Source organism: Megascapheus bottae, chromosome 25 (genome assembly GCF_031878675.1).
Source record: "Megascapheus bottae isolate mThoBot1 chromosome 25, mThoBot2.hap1, whole genome shotgun sequence".
Taxonomy (NCBI): Eukaryota; Metazoa; Chordata; class Mammalia; order Rodentia; family Geomyidae; genus Megascapheus; species Megascapheus bottae.
The window spans coordinates 4464025-4484454 of NC_143533.1; the positions used below are offsets into that span (position 1 = coordinate 4464025).

Below are 20430 nucleotides of genomic sequence, written 5' to 3' on the forward strand. Positions count from 1 at the left end.
AGTTCCCATGGCTACAGGCTCACAGGGAGAAGGGAATGGGTATGCATCAGCATCTTCCTGTGAAATAAGGATTTGACCTCATTTATAGTCAAACATACAGCAGGAAACCTTGCAAATGGCACGGCATGAATAGAATTTGGAGAGTGCTGAATGACTTAGTAGAAAAGAACATTAAATAAAATACTCCACCTGGAAGGATGTGTTCTATCCCTTGCTCAATCTAGGTGCATAATTTTGCTTTATTCCTAAAACTACTAACCTTTAGCAAGCTGGAAAAATAGCAAACTGGAAGCTCTTAGGCCAAATCTAATCCACAGACCTGTTTTCTGCAGAGGGTTTAAAACTTGCTTTGTAGAGGCCAGGCATTGTGGAGCATGTCTATAATCCCAGATGCCAAGCAGGAAGTATAATAAGGAGGATCATGGATCAGGCTAACTCAGGGTAAAATAGCACAAGATCCTGATAAAAATAATTACAGTAAGAATCACTCACATATGCATTCTCACACACAAGCTTGTTTCATATATATATCTATATAGATAGATGGATAGATATATGTATTTGCTGGTCCTAGGGCTTGATTTCAGGGCTTGGGCACGGTCCTGAGCCTCTTTGTGCTCAAGGCTAGTGCTCTACCACTTGAGCCATATATTACTTTTTTTTTTCTTAGTAGTTTATTGGAGGTAAGAGTCTCATGGATTTTTCTGCCTAGACTGGCTTCGAACTGTGATCCTCAGGCCTCAGCCTTCTGAGTAGCTAGGATTACAGGCCAGCTTGTGTCAACTCTTTAAACATTGGTCTCTTTAGGTTGATGATATAGCTTGACTAGTAAGGCTTTGTTTCATCTTTCACCCCTCAAAAAATCAGTCTCACTAAAAAAGAAGAAAATTATTCTTGCTTCTGATGTTAATACCCTCTTGTCAGGAGCATCAATAATATACCTAAAATTGAACAAGGTTGGGTTTATGACTCACTATCAGGAGGGAGAATGCAAAGTGAGGAATTGCAAGGCATCTGAGAAAGAGGATGTTGAACATGGTTTATTACAGAACTTTGTGCTGGTTTCTAAGGACTTGGAAAAACGTGCTTTGTTCTCCTAAAGCATAGTCAGGATGCAGGGAGAATCTGATTGGGAATTTGAATAATTTCTACCCAAGACTAGTTTTAACAGTGTTCATGGCCAGGTGCCAGTCGCTCACTCCTGTACTGCTAAGGACCCTGAGATCTGAGGAATGTGGTGCAAAGCCAACCGTAGGCAGGAAAGTCTGTGAGGCTCTTATCTCCAGTGAACCATCAGAAGACCAGAAAAGGCTCTGTGGCTCAAAGTGGTAAAGCCCTGGGTTTGATTCCTTGGTAGCACATACACAAAAAGGCCAGAAGTGGTGCTGTGGCTCAAGTGGTAAAGCACTAGCTTTGAAAAAGCTCAAGGAAAGTGCCCAGGCCCTGAGTTCCAGCTCCAGGACTGGCAAAAAAAAAATGTGCACTTCCATGTACATGTTCCATGCCAGACACTGATGGCTCACACGTATAATCTTAGCTACTTAGGAGGCTGAGATCTGAAGATTACTATTTGAAGCGATTGCCAGTCTGGGCAGGAAAGTCTGTGAGACTCATCTCCATCAAAGAATCCACAAGTGGAGCTGTGGTTCAAGTGGTAACGGGCTAGCCTTGAGTAAATGAACTCAGCCCTAAGGACCAGTTGTTAAAATGTTTGTCCTTTTGGGGCACTATAATAGTTGTTATTTTAGCTGCAAGGCTAGAAAAAGTCTTTGTTTCAAGACAAAAGAACTTTTAGCCAAGTACCGGTGGCTCTACCTGTAATCCTAGCTACTCAAGAGGCTGAGATATGAGGATTACAATCCAAAACCAACTCCAAAGTCTGTGTGTCTATCAAAAAGCCAGTAGGAAAAAAAAATTCAATTTTTCCCAGTTTTGTTTTTAGTTTGTCAGGCACGGAACTTGAACTCCAGGCCTGCATGCCGTATCTGAGTTTTGCGCTCAAGGCTAGAGCTCTATCACTTTGAGTCACAGTTCCACTTCCAGTTTCCTGGTGGTTAACTGGAGATAAGATTGTCACAGACTTTCCCTCCCCAGTCGGCTTTGTATCGAGATCCTCAGATCTCAGTCTCCTGAGCAGCTAGAATTACAGACCTGAGCCACTGGTGCCCTGCGGTTTGTTTGTTTAATCTTCCCTGGCAATTGCTGCAGGACACCAGTGGCTCACACCTGTAATCCCGGTTCACAAGACTGAAAGCTGAGGATCATGGTCCAAGGAGAGCCTAGAAGAAGAGTCAGTGAGACTCTTATTTCCAATTAACCACCAAAAGCCAGGGGTGGAGCTGTGGATCGAGTGTCAGAGCACAAACTGAGGATTCTTCCATGTCTTCCCTCCCCTCTCCAGAACCTTCTCAGCTCCCACCAAAGCATCACCTGAGACAGGCCCAACTTAGCTCCACTATCACCTCCTCTGGGGATCCACAACCTCTTTGGCCTTGTTTAAGAGCTCCCTTTGGTGCTCAGTTTGCATCTATCCTGGTGCACTGGTGCACCGTGCCAGGGGCTGGGAGGTGGGAAATCTTGCCCCAAGCCCGGTTCTCTAAGGCCTCACTTTGCCTTCCCACCAGGAAAGCAGAGACCCAGCCACGGGGAGTGAGGAGGACTTCGCTTTCCACATTCACACTAGGGAGGGGGCCGGGAGCCTCCTCAATCTGCCTGGCACCCACCCCCCATCTTGCCAAGCCCACCCCAGCCAAGGCGTTAACCAGCCAAGACGCCCACAGTTGCGCATGCTCCGCACCAACGGCCCCGCCTCCCAGGCCCAGGGGCGGGCCCAGTGGGCGGAGTCTTGGTGCGCATGCGCAACTGCCCGGCGCCGGCTTCCGGGTGGTGAGAGCGCGATGGGGCTGAGGGCCGGAGCGGCGGAGTAGCGGCTCCGAGTGGGCGTGTTCGCTGCGAGGTCTGGCCCGGGGGCTGGAGTCCCGGGACGTTGGGGAACAAGTCAGAGGGGGCGCTGAGAGAGCCTGGGGTCACCCACCGCTCGTCGCCCCCAGCAGGTATGTCGGCCGAGGCCTCCGGCCCGGCGGCAACCGCGGCCCCATCCCTGGAAGTCCCTCAGCCCTCGGGGCCGGAGCCTGGCGCTGCCGCCTACGGTCTGAAGCCCCTGACCCCGAACGGCAAGTACGTGAAGCTGAACGTGGGGGGCTCACTGCACTACACCACGCTGCGGACCCTGACGGGACAGGACACCATGCTCAAGGCAATGTTCAGCGGCCGCGTGGAGGTGCTCACGGACGCCGGAGGTACGCACGCCCACCTGACAAGTGGCCCCTCCGTCCCGCCCCCGGGACGCCCCAACTCCACTTCCCCAGGCCCGTCATAGCTGAGCCCTCCTGGCCCCTCCACTGCTGTCATAGGTCAGTGGTCCTCATCCCCAGCTTGTCCAGTATTTATAGAACCCCTAACTCTGCCAGGCAACTGATTAAGTTGAGTCAACACTGACACTTGATTGTCCTCATTACCTGTTCCCCACACCGTTCGTTCACTTAACAGAGCATGGAACCAACCCTGTTGACCCATCAGAGTCTTCCGACTGCGGAGCCCATCCCTCCCTCTCAGCCTCAGGACCACAAACAGTCTAGAGAGCCTGGGATAGTATGACCGCGTGTATTCCCTTAGGAAACCTACTCCCACCCACGTTCACAAGGATTTGTGAAACTGGAAAAATAAAACAGCTGGGGAATGGAATTGGGTTTACAAATTTTGAAGGTTGCCAGGTGCCATTGGCTCACCCCTGTAATCCTAGCTACCCAGGAGGCAGAGATCTGAGGATCAGAGTTTGAAGCCAGCCCAGGTAGGAAAGCCCATGTGACTATTATCTCCAGTTAACCAGAAAAAAAAGCCAAAAGTGGAGCTGCGGCTCAAATAGTTGACTACTAAGCTCTAGTGAAAAACGTAAGGAACAGCCCAGGCCCCTGAGTTCAAGCCCTATTATAGGCACACAAAAAATATTGAAGGTTAAGAATCCATTTATTTCATAAGTATCGATACTGGGGACACTTTAGTAAAGGAATCTGATAAGATTCATATTTGCAAGTTTCCTTTTTAGAGTAAGAATGAACTATAAACAAGCAAACTACAAGTGTATGTACGTAATCTCAGCTCTGTGAATAATGTCATTGCCACCTTATTACCTTATAACTTTCTAGTTAACAAGAGGGTAGAGAATTAACACTAGGTCACGCCTGTAATCCTAGCTACTCAGGAAGCTGAGATTTGAGGATCAAGGTTCAAAGCCAGCCTGGGCACTAAAGATAAGACACTAAAGAAGTGAGGCTTTTATCTCCAGTTAACCACTAGAAAACTGGCACTGTGGCTCTAGGGGTAGGGCAATAGGCTTGAGCTGAAGAGCTCAGGGACAACATCCAGGCCCAGAGTTCAAGCCCCACTACCAACAACAAAAAAAGAATTAGCACTAGAGATTATAGGTTTATTAGTAAGGTAAATCTGAAAACTCTCATGGAAAGGGCCTTTTGACCATATGATAGATTTGGGAGAACAAAATGGAATATTTGAAAGAGATTTTATAGATATGGCAGAGGTGTTTTTGTTTTTTGTTCTAGCATTAGGACTTTCCTTAAAGGCCTTGAGCTTGCTCAGAGCTGGCCCTCTAACTCTGGAGCACACCTTCACTTGACTTTTTTTTGCTGGTTAATTGGAGGTAACGGAATTTGTCTCAAGGATTTGTCTGTTTTAGGCTAGCCTCACACCTTTGTCCTCAGATCTCAGACTCTTGCATAAGATTTATAGATGTGAGCCACTGAGATCCAGATGGCAGAGGTTTGAGATACATCAATATCCAGGCTTACTTGTACCTTCGGAATTATTATTATTTATTTATTTGTTTGTGGGTCATGGGGCTTGAAGTCGGTCTGGGTGCTGTCCCTGAGCTCTTCAGCTCAAGGCTACCTCCCTACCCTCAAGCCAAGCCCCACTTGTCATTTTCTGGAGGTTAATTGGAGATAAGAGTCTAAAGTTCTTTTGTGCCAGGGCTGGCTTTGAACCTTGATCTCAGTCTCCTGAGTAGCTAGGATTACAGGCGTGAACCCCTTGCCCAGCTTGGAATTATTATTATTATTATTATTGTAATAGAAGCTTAGTTAACTCTAGCCTTTCACCCCAAAGACATCTTTTCTCCTTCCTCTCCCCACCCCACCAGGTTGGGTGCTGATTGATCGGAGCGGCCGCCACTTTGGCACAATCCTCAACTACCTGCGGGACGGGTCTGTGCCACTTCCAGAGAGTACCAGAGAACTGGGGGAGCTGCTAGGGGAAGCCCGCTATTACCTGGTCCAAGGCCTAATTGAGGACTGCCAGTTGGCACTGCAGGTGAGGGGCCTCCTCCATCTCCTGAATCCTTGTGCCCATGAGCCTGGAGCATTAGGATAGGAAAACTAAGGTACAGTATATGGTTAAGAAAGCCTGGCTCTGATTGGCACAACCCCCAGGAATTTGGGGGTACTGGCTTCTGCATTCTTCCTGCCTCAGGCAGAGTCCCCTTTCCACCTGGTGTCAGGATTATTGTGATGATTAATTACTTGGTCTGCTTCTTTGTGTTCCTGTCCAGCCAACCCAGCTGTTACACAGCTGAGTAATTATCCTTAAACACAGCCCCTGTCTATTCTCTCCCTTGCTCAGAAGTCCTAAATAGCTTTTTATGCCACTAGGGGAAAATGTAAATTTAAATTGGAATATAATAACCTCCATGATCTGGTTCTGTCCTGGGAGGGAGCAGCAGCAGTCTCTTGGGTCTCTCGATCTCGAGGGGAATTTTTTTTTCCTATTATGGTTTGACCTTGAGGCCTCAAGCTTGCTCAGCTTAAGTCCTGACTCATGCCCATCTCTTTGCTGGTTATTTTGGAAGTGGAGTCACTTGGACTCTTCTGCCTGGGCTGGCTTTGAACTGAGATCCTCAGATCTCATCCTTCTGAGTTGCTAGGATTATAGATGAGAGCCACTAGTATCTAGCCTCTCCCCTTCCCTTCCCTTCCCTCTCTCCCCTCCCCTTTTCTAAGCAAAGATATTTTCTCCTTAAATGGAACCTCACAGATCCTCTCTGTAAAGTAGAAGTCAGTGATTCAAGAGGCCTGTTTGCTTGGCTCTGTTTCTGTGGATCCCCTAGGATTCTGAGGAGCAGGGCTTGGTAAAGAGTCAGCCTCAGTTGGCCTCGGTGGCTCACTTCTAGCTACTCAGGAGGCTGAGATCTGAGGATCTCCATGCAAAGTGAGCTGGGCACTAATGACCTAGAGACTCTTGGCTCCAATTAATCACCAGAAAAGAGGAAGTGGGACTGTGGCTCAAGGGATAGGGCAGTAACCTTGAGCTGAAGAGCTCAGGAACAGTGCCCAGGCCCACAGTTCAAGCCCCATGACCCCCCCCCCTGCCAAAAACAAACAAGAGTCAGCCTTGGGGGTTCTAGGTGTCCTCTTTGCTACTGTGGGAATGAACAACTTGAGCCATGCTCTTCATACCCCTGGTGTTCTGTTCTTCAGTTCCAAAAGATAAAGGGCTAAAAGTAAGTACAATGTAACAATTTTTATATAAGCCCTTTTATCCTTTTATTCTGTTTAGCTTTTTTTTTTTTCGGGGGGGGGGGGGGGGGGGGGGCGCGGTGCTGTGGGGCTTGAACTCTGGGCCTGAGTGTTGTCCCTGAGCTTTTCGGCTCAAGGCTACCACCCTATCCCCTGAGCCACAACATCACTTCCGGTTTTCTAGTGGTTAATTGGAGGTAAGAGTCTCCAGTCTCATGGTCTTCTAGTGCCCAGGCTGGCTTTGAATGGAGATCCTCAGATCTCAGCCTCCCTCCTGAGTAGCTAGGATTATAAGAGTAAGCCACTGTGCCCAGCTTTTTTTTTTCTTTTTTTTTTTTGACAGTCCTGGGGCTTGAACTTAGATCGTGGGTGTTGTCCCTGTGCTTCTTTTATGCAAGGCTAGCACTCTACCACTTGAATCACAGGGCCACTTCTGGCTTTTTCTGTTTTTTGTTTTTTTGTTGTTTTTTTTTTGCCAGTCCTGGGCTTGAGCTCAGGGCCTGAGCACTGTCCGTGGACTTTCTCAAGGCTAGAGCTCTACCACTTGAGCCTCAGCACCACTTCCGGCTTTTTTCTATATATGTGGTACCGAGGAATCGAACCTGGTTCTTCATGCATGCTAGGCAAGCACTTTAACCACTAGGCCAAACTCCCGGCCCTAGCTTTTTCTGTTTATGTGGTACTGAGTAATCAAATCCAGGGCTTCATTCATGTTAGGCAAGCACTTTAACACTATGCTATATTCCCAGCCCAAGAGTTTCTTTTTTGTGTGTGCCAGTCTAGAGGCCTGAACTTGGGATCTGAGTGCTGTTCCTGAGTTTTTTTTTTTTTTTAAACTCAAGGCTAGTGTTCTACCACTTAAACTACAGCTCTACTTCCGGGATAGTTTCTTCTTTTAATGTCCTTTGTAAGTTAATAAGTGAACAACTTTCTTTTCTGTGGAGTGAATATTGATTAGCTCTTAAAATTCATAAGATACAATTTCTTTGAACAGAAGCTATGTTCTTCAAACTTTTTAACTGTAGCATATAGGGAATAATGTACTTTATAAGTGTGTATAGCTGTAATTCAGCTTTGTGAAAGGATACTTGTGGTGGAATGTACTTTTTTTTTTTTTGTTTTTGGCTAGTCCTGGGGCCTGAACTCAGGGCCTAAGCACTGTCCTTGGGCATTCTCAAGGCTAGCGCTCTACCACTTTAGCTATAGCACCACTTCCAGCTTTTCCTGTATATGTAGTATGGAGAAATCGAACCCAGGGCTTTGTGAATGCTAGGCAAGCACTCTGCCACTAGGCCACCTTCCTGGCCATTGGAATTTACTTTTACATATTCTATTTTTGTATTCCTTTCTCCTTCTCTCACTTCCAATCTCCTGTTTTCTTCTCTCCTTCCCTTTCCACCTCCTCTTCTTCCCTCTATTTTTTTTTTTCCCCTAGTCCTGGGCTTGAGCTCAGGGCCTGAGCACTGTCTTTGGAATTTCTCAAGGCTAGATCTCTACCACTTGAGCCTTAGCACTGCTTCTGGTTTTTTCCTATGTATGTGGTACCGAGGAATCAAACCTGGGTCTTCATGCATGCTAGGCAAGCACTCTACCACCCGGTCCCTTCCCTCTTCTTTAATACTATTTGACTCCCACTAACCTTATTTCATGACCCGTTGAGTTACCACTTGGGAGTTTAACATATATTGAACAAGATTTTGGAAGTACATCCCAGCTCTAATTTTAAGTCAAGCTAATGTTACTGCACACCCACTGTGTGTCAGGAGTGGTTCACTAAGGGCTTGTATATACATCTTTTTTTTTTTTTTGCCAGTCCTGGGCTTGAGCTCAGGGCCTGAGCACTGTCCTTGGACTTTCTCAAGGCTAGAGCTCTACCACTTGATCCTCAGCACCACTTCCGGCTTTTTTCTATGTATGTGGTACCGAGGAATCGAACCCGGGTCTTCTGCATGCTAGGCAAGCACTTTAACCTCTAGGCCAAACTCCCGGCCCCTTGTATATACGTCTTATACCCTGGGTTTACATAAAAAGAAACACAAGGGAAATTGGATGATACATTCATTAAAGGAAGGTCAAGTGAGCTAATAAGTGACAGAGCTCAGACTCAACCTCAGTGATCAGACTCCAGGTCTGGTGCTTTTCTTCCAGGTTCTGTACCTCCTTCACAGGTTTCCCAGAGATTCTTCCCACCACTTCTGTGTGCTCCTCATTGTACAGCTAGGTCTATGCAAGTGTCCTTTTCTTTATTTCCCCCTCATTCTCAATTCCTTGCCCACTTCTCTTTTCCTCCAGACTTTGGCTATTGCTTGGACTGTGTTTATGCCTTTGAAAAACTTAAGCACTCTGTCATATGTGTATGCCACAAATGGCATAGAGCTGTGGGCCTTTTCTGTTGATAATTCTTTCATTCAGCACTTCTTTCAAAATCTCTTCATGTGTTACATGTACATCTAGTTCTTTGCTTCCAATTGCTGCACTGGAATCTATAGTGCTTGCTCACAGTATTTTTATTTATATATTCCCGTGAAGTTAAAGACTTAGGTTACCCCCTACTTTGTGCCCCCACAACCAGTGTCACTGTGAGAATTCTTGTCCATATCCCCTTGTGGTTGGTTTTATGCCAGAATTTCACATGAATATAACAGAGAATTGCTACATTATAGGACATGTGCAGACCATCAGATTGTGCTCCCAATTTTTTTGTGCTTCATACCCATAATCACCAGCATATACATATGCTCAATAACATACTTTTTAATTTTGGCAGTCTGCTATTTCCTTATAAAAGCAAGTTGCCTTTTGATGGTGGTGGTGGTGGTGGTTATGGGGCTTAAACTCTGGGCACTGTCCCTGAGCTCTTCAGCTCAAAGATAGCACTCTACCACTTTGAGCCACAGTGCTACTTCCAGTTTTCTGGTAGTTAGAGATAAGAAGATAAGAATTAGAGATAAAAGGATAAGAAACTCTAATCTCTTGGACTTTTGTGTCAGGCTGGTGACTTTGATCTGCTAATCCTCTAATCTCAGCCTCCTGATTAGCTAGGATTATAGGTGTAAACCACTGTGCCTGGCCTTTTTTTTTTTTTTTTTTTCCATAATCGAATTATGTAGCTCAGACTGACCTTGAACTCCTGATCTTCCTGCCTTAGCTTCTCCAGTGCTAGGATTACAGGTATGTGCCATGTACCTGGTGTTTACGTATATTCTTTACCATTTCTTTTGTGTATGTGTGTCATGGGGCTTGAACTCTGGGCCTGGGTGCTGTCCCTGAGTTCTTCAGCTCAAGGCTACCACCCTGCCCCTTCAGCCACAGTGCCACTTCCAGTTTTCAGGTGGTTAGCTGGTGATAGGGATTTTAGTGCCTGGACTGGCTTTGAATCAGGATCCTCAGATCTCAGCCTCCTGAGTAGCTAGGATTACAGGTGTGAGCTACCATGCCTCCTCCTCTTCCTCCTCCTCCTCCTCTTCTTCTTCTTCTTCTTCTCCTCCTCCTCCTCCTCCTCCTCCTCCTCCTCTTCCTCCTCTTCCTCCTCCTCCTCCTCCTCCTTTTCCTTCTCTTTCTCCTTTTTTCCCCTAATAATTGGAGATAAGAGTCTGCTGAACTTCCCTGCCCAAGCTGAAATCAAACAGTGATCTTCAGATCTTAGCCTCCTGAGTAGCTAGGATTATAGGTGTGAGTCCTTATGCCCAGTTTTCTTTTGGGTTTTGATTTGTTTCTGCAGCAGACCTGTACTGTGTCTGTTCTGTGCCTTTGTAGTGAATTTTACTATTTGGTAAAGTTAGTGTGTCCTCTTTGTTCTTATTTTTAAAAATTGGGGGCTGGAATTATAGCTTAGTGGTAGAGTGCTTGCCTAGCATGCATGAGGCCGAGTTCGATTCCTCAGTACCATATAAACAGAAAAAGCTGGAGATGGTGCTGTGGCTCAAGTGGTTGAGTGCTAGCCTTTGGGCCACAGCAGCTCAGTGACAGTGCCCAGGCTCTTAGTTCAAGCCCTAGGACAAAAAAAAAAAAGAAAAGAAAAGAAAAAAAAAGATGGTGGTGGTAGTGATGATATCAAATAATAGATTTTGAAATGTGGGCCATGTATGAAGGAATGGGAAGGTGGGATCTGAAGCCCAGCCCACTGGGGGAAAGTACTAATGCTAAGATTGACAACCTCAGTAAAGGGTGCTTCCTGGAGAGCCCTGGGCATCGTAGGCAACTTGGAAGACCTTTTAGGAGGGTGTGTGTGTGTGTGTGTGTGTGTGAATAACCTCTGGTTGTACTGTTAACTATCTTCCACTTCTTCTCCAGCAAAAGAGGGAGAACCTATCCCCGCTGTGCCTCATCCCCACGGTGACATCTCCCCGGGAGGAGCAGCAGCTCCTGGCCAGCACCTCCAAGGTGAGGCCCCCAGCCCTGCAGGGTGGAGGCTGAGTGGAGATGGAGGCTAAGGACTTCTTGCAGCCTCACTGGGTCCTCTCCTTCTCCCCCAACAGCCCGTGGTGAAGCTGCTGCACAACCGTAGTAACAACAAGTACTCCTACACCAGGTGACTACTGTTGGGGGGTATATCCACTGTGCCCCAGGAATCCCGGGGTTGAGTATAGGCTTGCTGCCTGCCCAAGGGGGAGGGTCACATTCCAGCTCTGCCTCTAGCCTCCCACATACCTGAGCAAGTATTTCCCCCCTCAACTTCAGTTTGTCATCACTAACCAGAGTGTAGCAAGGACTAAATAATAATGCGTAGCATGGACTAGGCACTTAATTTTCCAACAGTATTACTCTCTGTCTTCATTAATTTACCCAACTCTTCCAGTAGTGTATGGAAGTGTTGTGATCTAGCAGTAGGAGAGATTGAAACTTGGAGGGTGAAGGAACTTGCTTAGTGTCACTAAGTTAAGAAGTAGCAGATAGCGGGCATCAGTGGCTCATACCTGTAACCCTAGCTACTCAGGAGGCTGAGATCTGAGAATCCTAGATCAAAATCCCAGCCCTGGCAAGACTCATCTAAGGCTTTTTTTTTTTTTGCCAGTCCTGGGCTTGAGCTCAGGGCCTGAGCACTGTCCTTGGGCTTTCTCAAGGCTAGAGCTCTACCACTTGAGCCTCAGCACCACTTCCGACTTTTTTCTATGTATGTGGTACCAAGGAATCGAACCCGGGTCTTCATGCATGCTAGGCAAGCACTTTAACCACTAGGCCAAACTCCCGGCCCCTCATCTAAGGCTTTTATCTTCAGTTAACCAGCAAAAAGCTGGAAGTGAAGGTATGGCCCAAGTGGTAGAATACCAGACTTGTGCAAAAAAGCTAAGTAAAAGCCAGGCATTGGTAGCTGACATCTGTAATCCTAGCTACTCAGGAGACTGACATCTGAAGATTGTGGTTCTGAGCCAGCCTGAGCAGGAAAGTCACGAGTGTCTTATTTCCTACTAACCACCAAAAAAGCTGGAAATGGCTCAAGTGATTGAGTATTAGCTTGAGTAAGAAAGCTCAGGGACAGTGCACAGGCTTGGAGTTCAAGCCCCAGGACTGGCACACACACAAAAAAAGCTTCCATGAGAGCCTGAGGCCCTGAGTTCGAGCCCCAGTACTGACACACAATGGCAGAGCTGGGATGCCAGATGAGACAGCCTGGCCGAGCGCTGGCATGGGGAAGCTGCTGTAGTTGGATTTGCTTAGCTGGAAGTTTTCTGCTGAGCAGGGTCAGAGTGCCAGGAATCTGGGCTCTTTTGGGGGGAGTGGCATAAGAAATCCATCACACTGAGGCCCGCTGGCTCCCTGGTCTTCAGCACTTCAGATGACAACCTACTTAAGAACATCGAGCTGTTTGACAAACTGGCCCTGCGCTTCCACGGGCGGCTGCTCTTCCTCAAAGATGTCCTAGGGGATGAGATCTGCTGCTGGTCTTTCTACGGGCAGGGCCGCAAAATCGCCGAGGTGTGCTGCACCTCCATTGTCTATGCCACGGAGAAGAAACAGACCAAGGTCAGAGGGATTCAGGGCCTGGTCAGGGAGGAGTGTGGGGGTGCAGCCCCAGGACCCTGGATAAAGCAAGCTCACCATATCAGGCTAGGGAAAATCCTTGGGAACCAAAGGCCAGAGTTCTGGGGTTTTGAGGGAGTCATTTTACTTAGCAGGCTGACCTCAAATTTGAGATCCTACTTAATTGTTAGGACCTGAGCTAAGTATTGTTTTCCATAGGGCACTTATTCTCATGAACTTTCAGCCTAACCAACCCTAGATAAAGTTAGTCCTGCTCCGTTTGTTTTGGTTGGGAAAGTATTCTTATAGTCTGTAAGTTGGGTTTTAGCTCCCTAGCACTAACCCATACCTTACACAGTGGAATCTAAGGAACATTTGTAGAATACGGATGTGTGTGTGTGTGTGTGTACACACATGTGTATGTATCAGTACTGGGGCTTGAACTTAGGGCCTGAGCACTGTTCTTAGGCTTTCCTCATAGTGCTTTACCATATGAGCCAAAGCATCACTTCTGGCTTTTCTCTGTATGTAGTACCAAGGAATTGAACCCAGGTCTCCCTGCATGCTAGGCAAGCACTCTACCACTAGGCTACACTCCTGGGCCTTAAAATACATATTTTTTAAGAGGTGCATTCTGCTAGCTTTGGTGGCTGTAATCTAGTTACTCAAGAGGCTAAGGAAGGAAGATCACGAGTTCAAAGCCAACCTGGACTTGTTAAGCTTAGCAAGACTCTTTCTCAAAATAACAAAAGGGTAGCGATATAGCTCAGTGATAGAATATATATCTAATATGTACATGGTCCGAGAGTCAGTCCCTAGCCCTAGGTTTAATCTCCAGCACTATAAAACAATCAAGGAAAAAAAAACCAAAAACTACACAGGTAGAATGCCCTAACTTCTTGGACTTCACTCCTTTCTGCTCTGCTCTGTGGCATGAACCTCCTTGCTCATACTACCAGACACCTCTGGCTCAGAGCTTTTACAGTTGCTGTTGCGACTGCCCAGACTGCTTTCTTTAGCAACACACCTGTCTCCCTGCTTTGGTCAAATGTCATCTTCCCAATGAGGCCTCCCTGAATTCTTGTTTGAAAGATATAATATTCTTGGTCATGACTGATCTCACTGTCCCCCCCCCCCGTTTTTTTATGCAAGTCCTGGGGCTTGAACTCGGGGCCTGACCACTGTCCTTGGCTTTCTCGACTAGAGCTCTACCACTTGAGCCACAGCACCAGTTCTGGCTTTTTCTATGTATGTGGTACCAAGGAATCAAACTCAGATCTTCGTGCATGCTAGGCAAGCACTCTACCACTAAGCCAAACTCCCAGCCCTGGTCTCACCCCTTTACCTAATTCCCTTCCTGCATAACATTTGTCATTATCTGATGCAGTTTATGCTTTATTATATATATGTCTAAGTCCTCTCCTTAGATTATTCTGCCAATCATGCTGCCTGCCTAATGGTGGAATCAGCACAGAGCTTCCAGGAAAGAAGCTACAGGACAGGGCCAGAGAGTAGGATCCAGGGGTTCCTGCCTTTTGCAGGTGGAATTTCCAGAGGCCCGAATCTTTGAGGAGACCCTGAACATCCTAATCTATGAGACTCCCCGAGGCCCAGACCCAGCCCTCCTGGAAGCCACGGGGGGTGCAGCTGGAGGTGGTGGAGCAGCCCGAGGGGAAGATGAAGAGAACCGAGAACACCGGGTCCGGAGGATCCACGTCCGGCGCCATATCACCCATGATGAGCGTCCTCACGGCCAACAGATTGTCTTCAAGGACTAACCTTTGACCTTTCCTCTGCCATCCTCCTGTTTCTGGGACCCAGTCCTTTCTTTTTTTCCCCTCTAGACTTTTGCCCCGGCTCTGCTGGCCAAGTCGTGGGTCTTCTTTCTGCCACTTCATTGCATGGTACAGTTGACTTCGGCTCTTTCCTTTCCTTTCCTTTTATAGCTAGTAACATGGTACATTCCAGCCCCTCCCCTCAGGCAGAGCCCCTCAAACGGCTGATAAAATCTCCCCCATCTTTCCCATTCATGTCATCTGTCTTTCCCACTCAGCATGTTTAGAGCAATTGGAATTCCCTTTTGTTTGTTTGTTTGTTTTAAGTGTATTGTACATATTCAAGCATTGAGCCAGCCCTTAGTAACATCTCTCAAGTTTTGACTTCTGAGCCACCTGCTACCCTGGCCTTCCTCCTGTCCCTACTGTCCTCCCTACCTCCTCAACTCTGTACTAAGCTGGCCTGGGCCTGCTCGAGCTCAGCTATTTTCTTGTTCTGTTACATATTATTTATTATTTTAATTTTGTATTAAATTATTGGAATAAAGCTGAGTCAGGCACTGCTGCTGGCTTCCAGGGAGACCTTTGGGAGGATGGTATCAAGGAGATACCTGGCTACTTGGATCACAGAAGACAAATGAGCACCTGCCCCAAGCCCTTCCCTGGGCTGGTAGCTGAGAAGAAACAGTCAGGAATTGGGAGAGGATTCAGAATTTATATTTCAAGGTTCACCAGCCTCAGCACTTCTCACCCTTGGCACTCGCCTCCCACCCTCTTCAATGGAGAGGGATCCTGGATGCCCTTCATGCCATCCCTGAGTCCCTGAGCGCAGCATCTCTTCATCCCAGGTGTCTGAAGAGCACCCCTTCCATCAAGGATCTGGTGCGAAAACAAAGTCAAGGGCCTGGCGCTCAGCCCCAGCCACATTAGGGTGCCAGAGGTCCACAATGAAGACCACTCGAGGTCCATCTTCAGGGGAGCCTAGACAGAATAGGGGATGGAGACAGAATAGCTGACATCCAACAGTAAACAGACCAGGCCCTTTTCTAACCCTTTGTTAGTTTTATGTAGCCCAGATTGGCCTTGAACTCACATTCTTCCTTCCTCAGCCTCCTGAGTGCTGGAATTATAGGTGGGTACCATCACACCCAACATCATCTAAATATGTGCATAGATCTCAATCATCGGGACAAATAGGTAGTGCCATCGTTATCCCCCTGATAAAATTGGACAAGTAGCTTACCCAAGGTCTCAGAGATGCTAAATGCAAGAGCTAGGACAGGAGCCCAGGTGGTCCAGGCCAGAGGCCTGTCTTGGTATCCATTTTATGTGAATCTACCTGGCATTAAGCCTCAGTCACTTAATAAAGAAGGCAGTTGCCTCACAGGAAATCTGGGAAGTTGCACATGATTTGCCCAAAACCGCGTACCTAGGAAATTGCTTCTAGGATGGGGAGTCGGCCAGCGTGATCCTGCATCCTTGGTCCCCTCACCCCTACCCCCAGCAGAATGGGAGCTCCTTACCATTATGAGCAACTGTGTGCAGGAAGGAATCGTCCACTAGGAGGCAGTGTCCTTCAGCCCAGCACTGGGGCTCACCCCCAACGACCAGCTCGCAACCAGGAGGAATCTTAAGGCCTGTGTGAAGAGATGTGGCATCCAACACTCCTACCTCTGTCTAAGGTGCCCACTTACCTGAGACCAAATCCTGTGATGATCCTCTCTTGCTGCCTGAAAGGTGATGAAAGAGCTAGGAGTGTGTGTCTCACACCTGTCATTCTTGCTACTCAGGAGGCTGAGATCTCAGGATCTCAGAGGATCTCAGAGGATCTCAGCTTGATCTGAGGATCGCTGAAGCCAGCCTCGGCAAGAAAATCTATGAAATGACGAAAAAAGCCTGAAGTTCAGGCTTTTAGTGCTATAGAGTTAGGCTTGAATGAAAAAAAAAATCTTAAGGGATAGTGCCCAGGCTTCAAGCCCCAGTACCAACACACATGTAAGAACACAACACTTCTAGGAGATGGGGGCAAATGTTATAGGAAGCTCATGTATAGTTTTAGACAAAAGAGAAAATGCCATCTCTTCCTTAGCTTTTTGACAATGCAGCTCGATTGACTAGCAACTCCATCCTGGTCCAGGATCACAGAACCTCCAACTCAAATAGTGGGGAATAGAAAGGCATTCTGAAGGAGGTGTAGCATTTGCAAATACTGAAGGTAGAAGACATTCTAGATTAAAACCCCAATATACATATGGCATCTGCTGGGAGCAGACAGAAGGCTTTATGGCTTAAGAGTGTTAAAAAGGGAAAGAAGCTACTGGAGCTTGAACACCTGCTGGCATTACCACCAGTAAAAGAAATGTAGACTTTGGGCCAGGAGCATGGCCTAGCAGTAGAGTTTCTGCCTAGCATGCAAGAAGCCCTGGGTTTGATTCTTCAGTACCACATACAGAAAAAAGCTGGAAGTGGAGGTGCTGTGGTCAAGTGGTAGAGCACTAACCTTGAGAAAGCCCAAGGACATACCCCAGCTCTAAGTACAAGCCCCAGGACTGTCAAAGAAAAAAGAAAGAGAAAAAAGAAATGTATGCTTTGGGCATGAGACATATAGAGAGCTAGAATATTTCAGGTGTGCGGTGTGCTCTTTTTTTTTTTTTCTTGCCAGTCCCAGGCTTGAGCTCAGGGCCTGAGCAGTGAGGCTAGCACTCTACCACTTGAACCTCAGCACCACTTCTGGCTTTTTTCTTTTTCTTTTTCTTTTTTTTTTTGCCAGTCCTGGGCTTGGGCTCAGGGTTTGAGCACTGTCCTTGGACTTTCTCAAGGCTAGCACTCTACCACTTGAGCCTCAGCACCACTTCCGGCTTTTTGTTATGTATGTGGGGTACCGAGGAATCGAACCTGGGTCTTCGTGCATGCTAGGCAAGCACACTACCACTAGGCCAAACTCCCAGCCCCCCTTCTGGCTTTTTTCTATGTATGTGGGACCGAGGAATCAAACCCGGGTCTTCATGCATGCTAGGCAAGCACTCTACCACTAGGCCAAACTCCCAGTCCCGTGTGCTCTTTTTTTTAAGAATGACCTTGCTATATAGCCCAGCCTGGTTTTGATCTCACAACCGTCCTATCTTAACCTCCTGGATGCTAGGATTACAGACATTCAGCTCAAGGCTTTCTTAAGTTTCTATTTGATTTTATGAGTACTTTCTATTTAGTCCAATGCTGATGAGTACATACAGTTATGTCAAGATTCCTTTTTAATAAGTAAAGCTAGCTAGGTGCTGGTGGCTCACACTTGTCATCCTAGCTGCTCAAGAGGCTGTGAGACCTGAGGATTACGATTGGAAACCAGCTCAGGCAGGAAAATCTTATTTTCAATTAAAGCATTGAAAAAGCCAAAGGTGGCACTGTGGCTTATTGGTCAAGTAGTGGTAGGGTGCTGTGCAAAACCTCAAGATCAGAAAAAAAAAAAAAGTGAAACCAAAGGTGGGAGAGTACAGGGGCCAGGAGTGTGGCCCACTGTTGAATGCTTGCCTAGCGTCCATGTAGCTCTGGGTTTGATTCCTCAGTACCACATAGAAAAAGCTGGAAGTGTTGCTGTGGCTCAAGGGGTAGGGTGGTAGCCTTGAGCTGAAGAGCTCAGGGTCAGCACCCATGCCCAGACTTGAAGCCTCAGGATCAAAAAAGAAAAAAAGAAAAAAGAAAAGACAATGCTGTAGGCAACAAGGAACCATGGGAGATTTCTGAGAGGCGGATGGTCTAGGTAGGATCTACTTACCCAGATGGCATCTGACCCGAGCATTAGTGGGCCCACAGCAGCCCTCCAGCCGGGCCCCAGGCAGAAGGACAGAAAAGCCAGCATTGCCGAAGGTGTTGGCGCTCATGAAGCTCCGAAGTCCCCTCAGTGCCCGATAGGCTCCAGGGCACCGACGGCAGTTGTTAGGTTGGCACCGGCCTGCCTGGTACAGCAGGAGCTGGTAGCACCCGGGGGCCAGGGGCGGGGACCAGCCCGGAGGCAGAGGAGTAGTACCTGAGAAGTCCCAGCTTATAGCCCCAAAATCCCGCAAAATGGCGGGGAAGTTGCTCTCTAAAAGGTCCACATCATGCCGCTGAGCATCCCGGGGCACAAAGGGGGCTGAAGGCAGGTCTGGTAGGAAAAGTAAACCTGGACGCTGAATGCCCAGGATGCCTGACCCTCCTCCAGGGATTGTGCTACCCTGAGCTGCCCGCCTCACCCTACCCATCCCAGCCCAGGAGTAGCGCCTAGCATAGGCCCGAAGTCGACGGCTTACTAGGCCTTCAGTCCCAGGACCTTCCGCAGGGTCTCCAGGGCTCCTCAGGCTTGGTCTGCCAGCTTCAGGACATCCGCCAGACCCACCATTAACCCTCACCTGGCCCCCAGCTCCCAGGGCCTGCATGTCTTGGGAGCCCAGGCGATAGCAGTACCAAAGGAACAGGGAAGTGAGGGCTCCAAGGAGCAAAGTGAGGGCTGAAGAGGCCAGGGGTACTGGCCAGGAGAGCATGATGGGCAGGGAGGCCCTGGCCAAGAGGCCTGGGACATCTTCCAGGCCCCATGTCCCCTGGCCCCCTAGCTCTCCACCTGTCCCCTGGATGGCTGCTTCCTGATCCGCCCCTGGGCCATTTCCCTTCCACATCCCCACTCTTGATACCTTTTCTCCTAAGATCTCTCTCCTCTGTCAGGTATCTCCAAAACCTTCCTTTCCCCCTAGCTCACTCTCTTCTCTCCTTCTGCCTCTTCTTCTTCCTCCCCTAGCTAGATCTCCCCCCTCTCCTCCCTCTATGGCTTCCCTTTCTTCCTTCTCCTTCCTGCAGTCTCCTCTCTTTCCCTCTGCCTTTCCTCTATCTCCACCAGTCTCCCACTCTCCTCTCCTCTCCTCCCTCCACTCACCCCAACCCCTCCTTTCGCTCCCTCTTCCCCTCCTTTCTTCTAGCTCAACCCCCACCTGGCCCCAGGGCCCCACAGCTTGTCTTCCTCTGTGGCGGTGTCTCTCTCCTTCCTCCCTGCTCTCCCCTTCTTGCCCTTGCCTCTCACTTGACCTGACCCACGCTCCTGCCTCTCTCTCTCTCTTTCTCTCTCTCTCTCTCCTTTCCTGTCTCCCACACGCTCCTTCCCTGGCTCCCACTCACCCTGACGTCACTCCTTCCCGCAACCCTCTCTTCTTAGCTACCTCCAACCCCTCCCGGTGGCAGCCGCAACTCGGCCCTGGGGGAGGAGGGAAGACTCCTCTCTAGATTTGCTTCACTGTACCCGCCCCCCCCAAGCATGACCGGGCGCCACGTGGGGTGCGGGGGGCACAGCGCCAAGCTCCAAGCACCCTGCAATGCGAAAAGAAGGGGCGTGGCTTCGCCGCGGGCGTGGCGGCGGTGGGCGGGGACTGGCGTAGGGGCGGGGCGAGCCGAGGGGCGGGGCGAGCCGAGAGGCGGGGCGAAGGAACAGATTGAGGGCCCGGGCTGGCGCTCGGGGACTGCGGGGCGGGGATGCCGCGGCGGGCCGGGCCCTCCGTGGGTCCCCGGAGAAGTCGGTCCGTGACCCGTCCCCCCCCCCACTTTGGTCTTCACAACAGTCTGCCTCCCCCCCCCACACACACACCCTCCCCCGGCGAGTGACTGTTCGCTAGTGAAAGCGGCTCCAGCCAATGACCGGGCGCGCAGGCGGGGCCGCGAGGAGCTGTCCGCGCGCCCATGGTGCTGAAAAGGGCGCTCCCTACGCGCAGCGAGCGAGGCTCCACCTCAGCAGGGGTTCAAGCTGCCTCGCAGCGGATTGGGGTCGTGTTGCATGTGAGGAGGGGTCTCTCCTCCCCAGGCCCTAGCCTGTCACCCCCTAGACTTCTCACAAACGTGGAAAGTCGCCCTTCCCCGGGGGTGGCGGGGGGAGGCGGTTGATGGGCAGTCAGTTCCACCTGAGCTTCGGGAAAAGGCAAAGGGAAGTCCCATGGGTTGGGGGGCGGGGTGGGGGTCCGGATGCGGACAGAGAGGACATATTGAGGACCCAGCAGGGCTGCAGCCAAAGCTGTGGCGCCCTCTTGGAGCCCGGGGAAGAGGAGATGCAGATTCCAGATGTGCTGGAATGGCGTGGGGGAGGGGAGTCTAAT

The 20430-nt window shown here is 49.0% G+C and overlaps 2 protein-coding genes across 3 annotated transcripts; one reads left to right on the forward strand and one right to left on the reverse strand.

The window, feature by feature from the left end:
- Nucleotides 1-2872: 2872 nt before the first annotated feature.
- Nucleotides 2873-14887, forward strand: Kctd13 (potassium channel tetramerization domain containing 13). Its single transcript, XM_090357980.1, has 7 exons — nt 2873-2956; nt 3054-3299; nt 5216-5385; nt 10881-10970; nt 11066-11118; nt 12356-12551; nt 14090-14887. Exons 2-7 carry the CDS (start codon nt 3056-3058, stop codon nt 14324-14326), a joined length of 990 nt encoding a protein of 329 aa, XP_090214106.1. The 5' UTR covers nt 2873-2956; nt 3054-3055; the 3' UTR covers nt 14327-14887.
- Nucleotides 14888-15015: 128 nt separating this feature from the next.
- Nucleotides 15016-19560, reverse strand: Asphd1 (aspartate beta-hydroxylase domain containing 1). 2 transcript variants are annotated; one of them, XM_090357979.1, is made up of 4 exons: nt 18988-19557; nt 18096-18347; nt 15847-15960; nt 15016-15304 (listed from the first exon to the last, which is right to left on the reverse strand). In XM_090357979.1, the coding sequence occupies exons 2-4, from the start codon at nt 18199-18201 to the stop codon at nt 15195-15197; spliced, it is 330 nt and encodes a 109-aa protein (XP_090214105.1). In that variant the 5' UTR covers nt 18202-18347; nt 18988-19557; the 3' UTR covers nt 15016-15194. The 2 variants fall into 2 exon arrangements, with proteins under 2 accessions (XP_090214105.1, XP_090214104.1); XM_090357978.1 differs by having other exon boundaries at nt 18096-19560.
- Nucleotides 19561-20430: the final 870 nt, after the last annotated feature.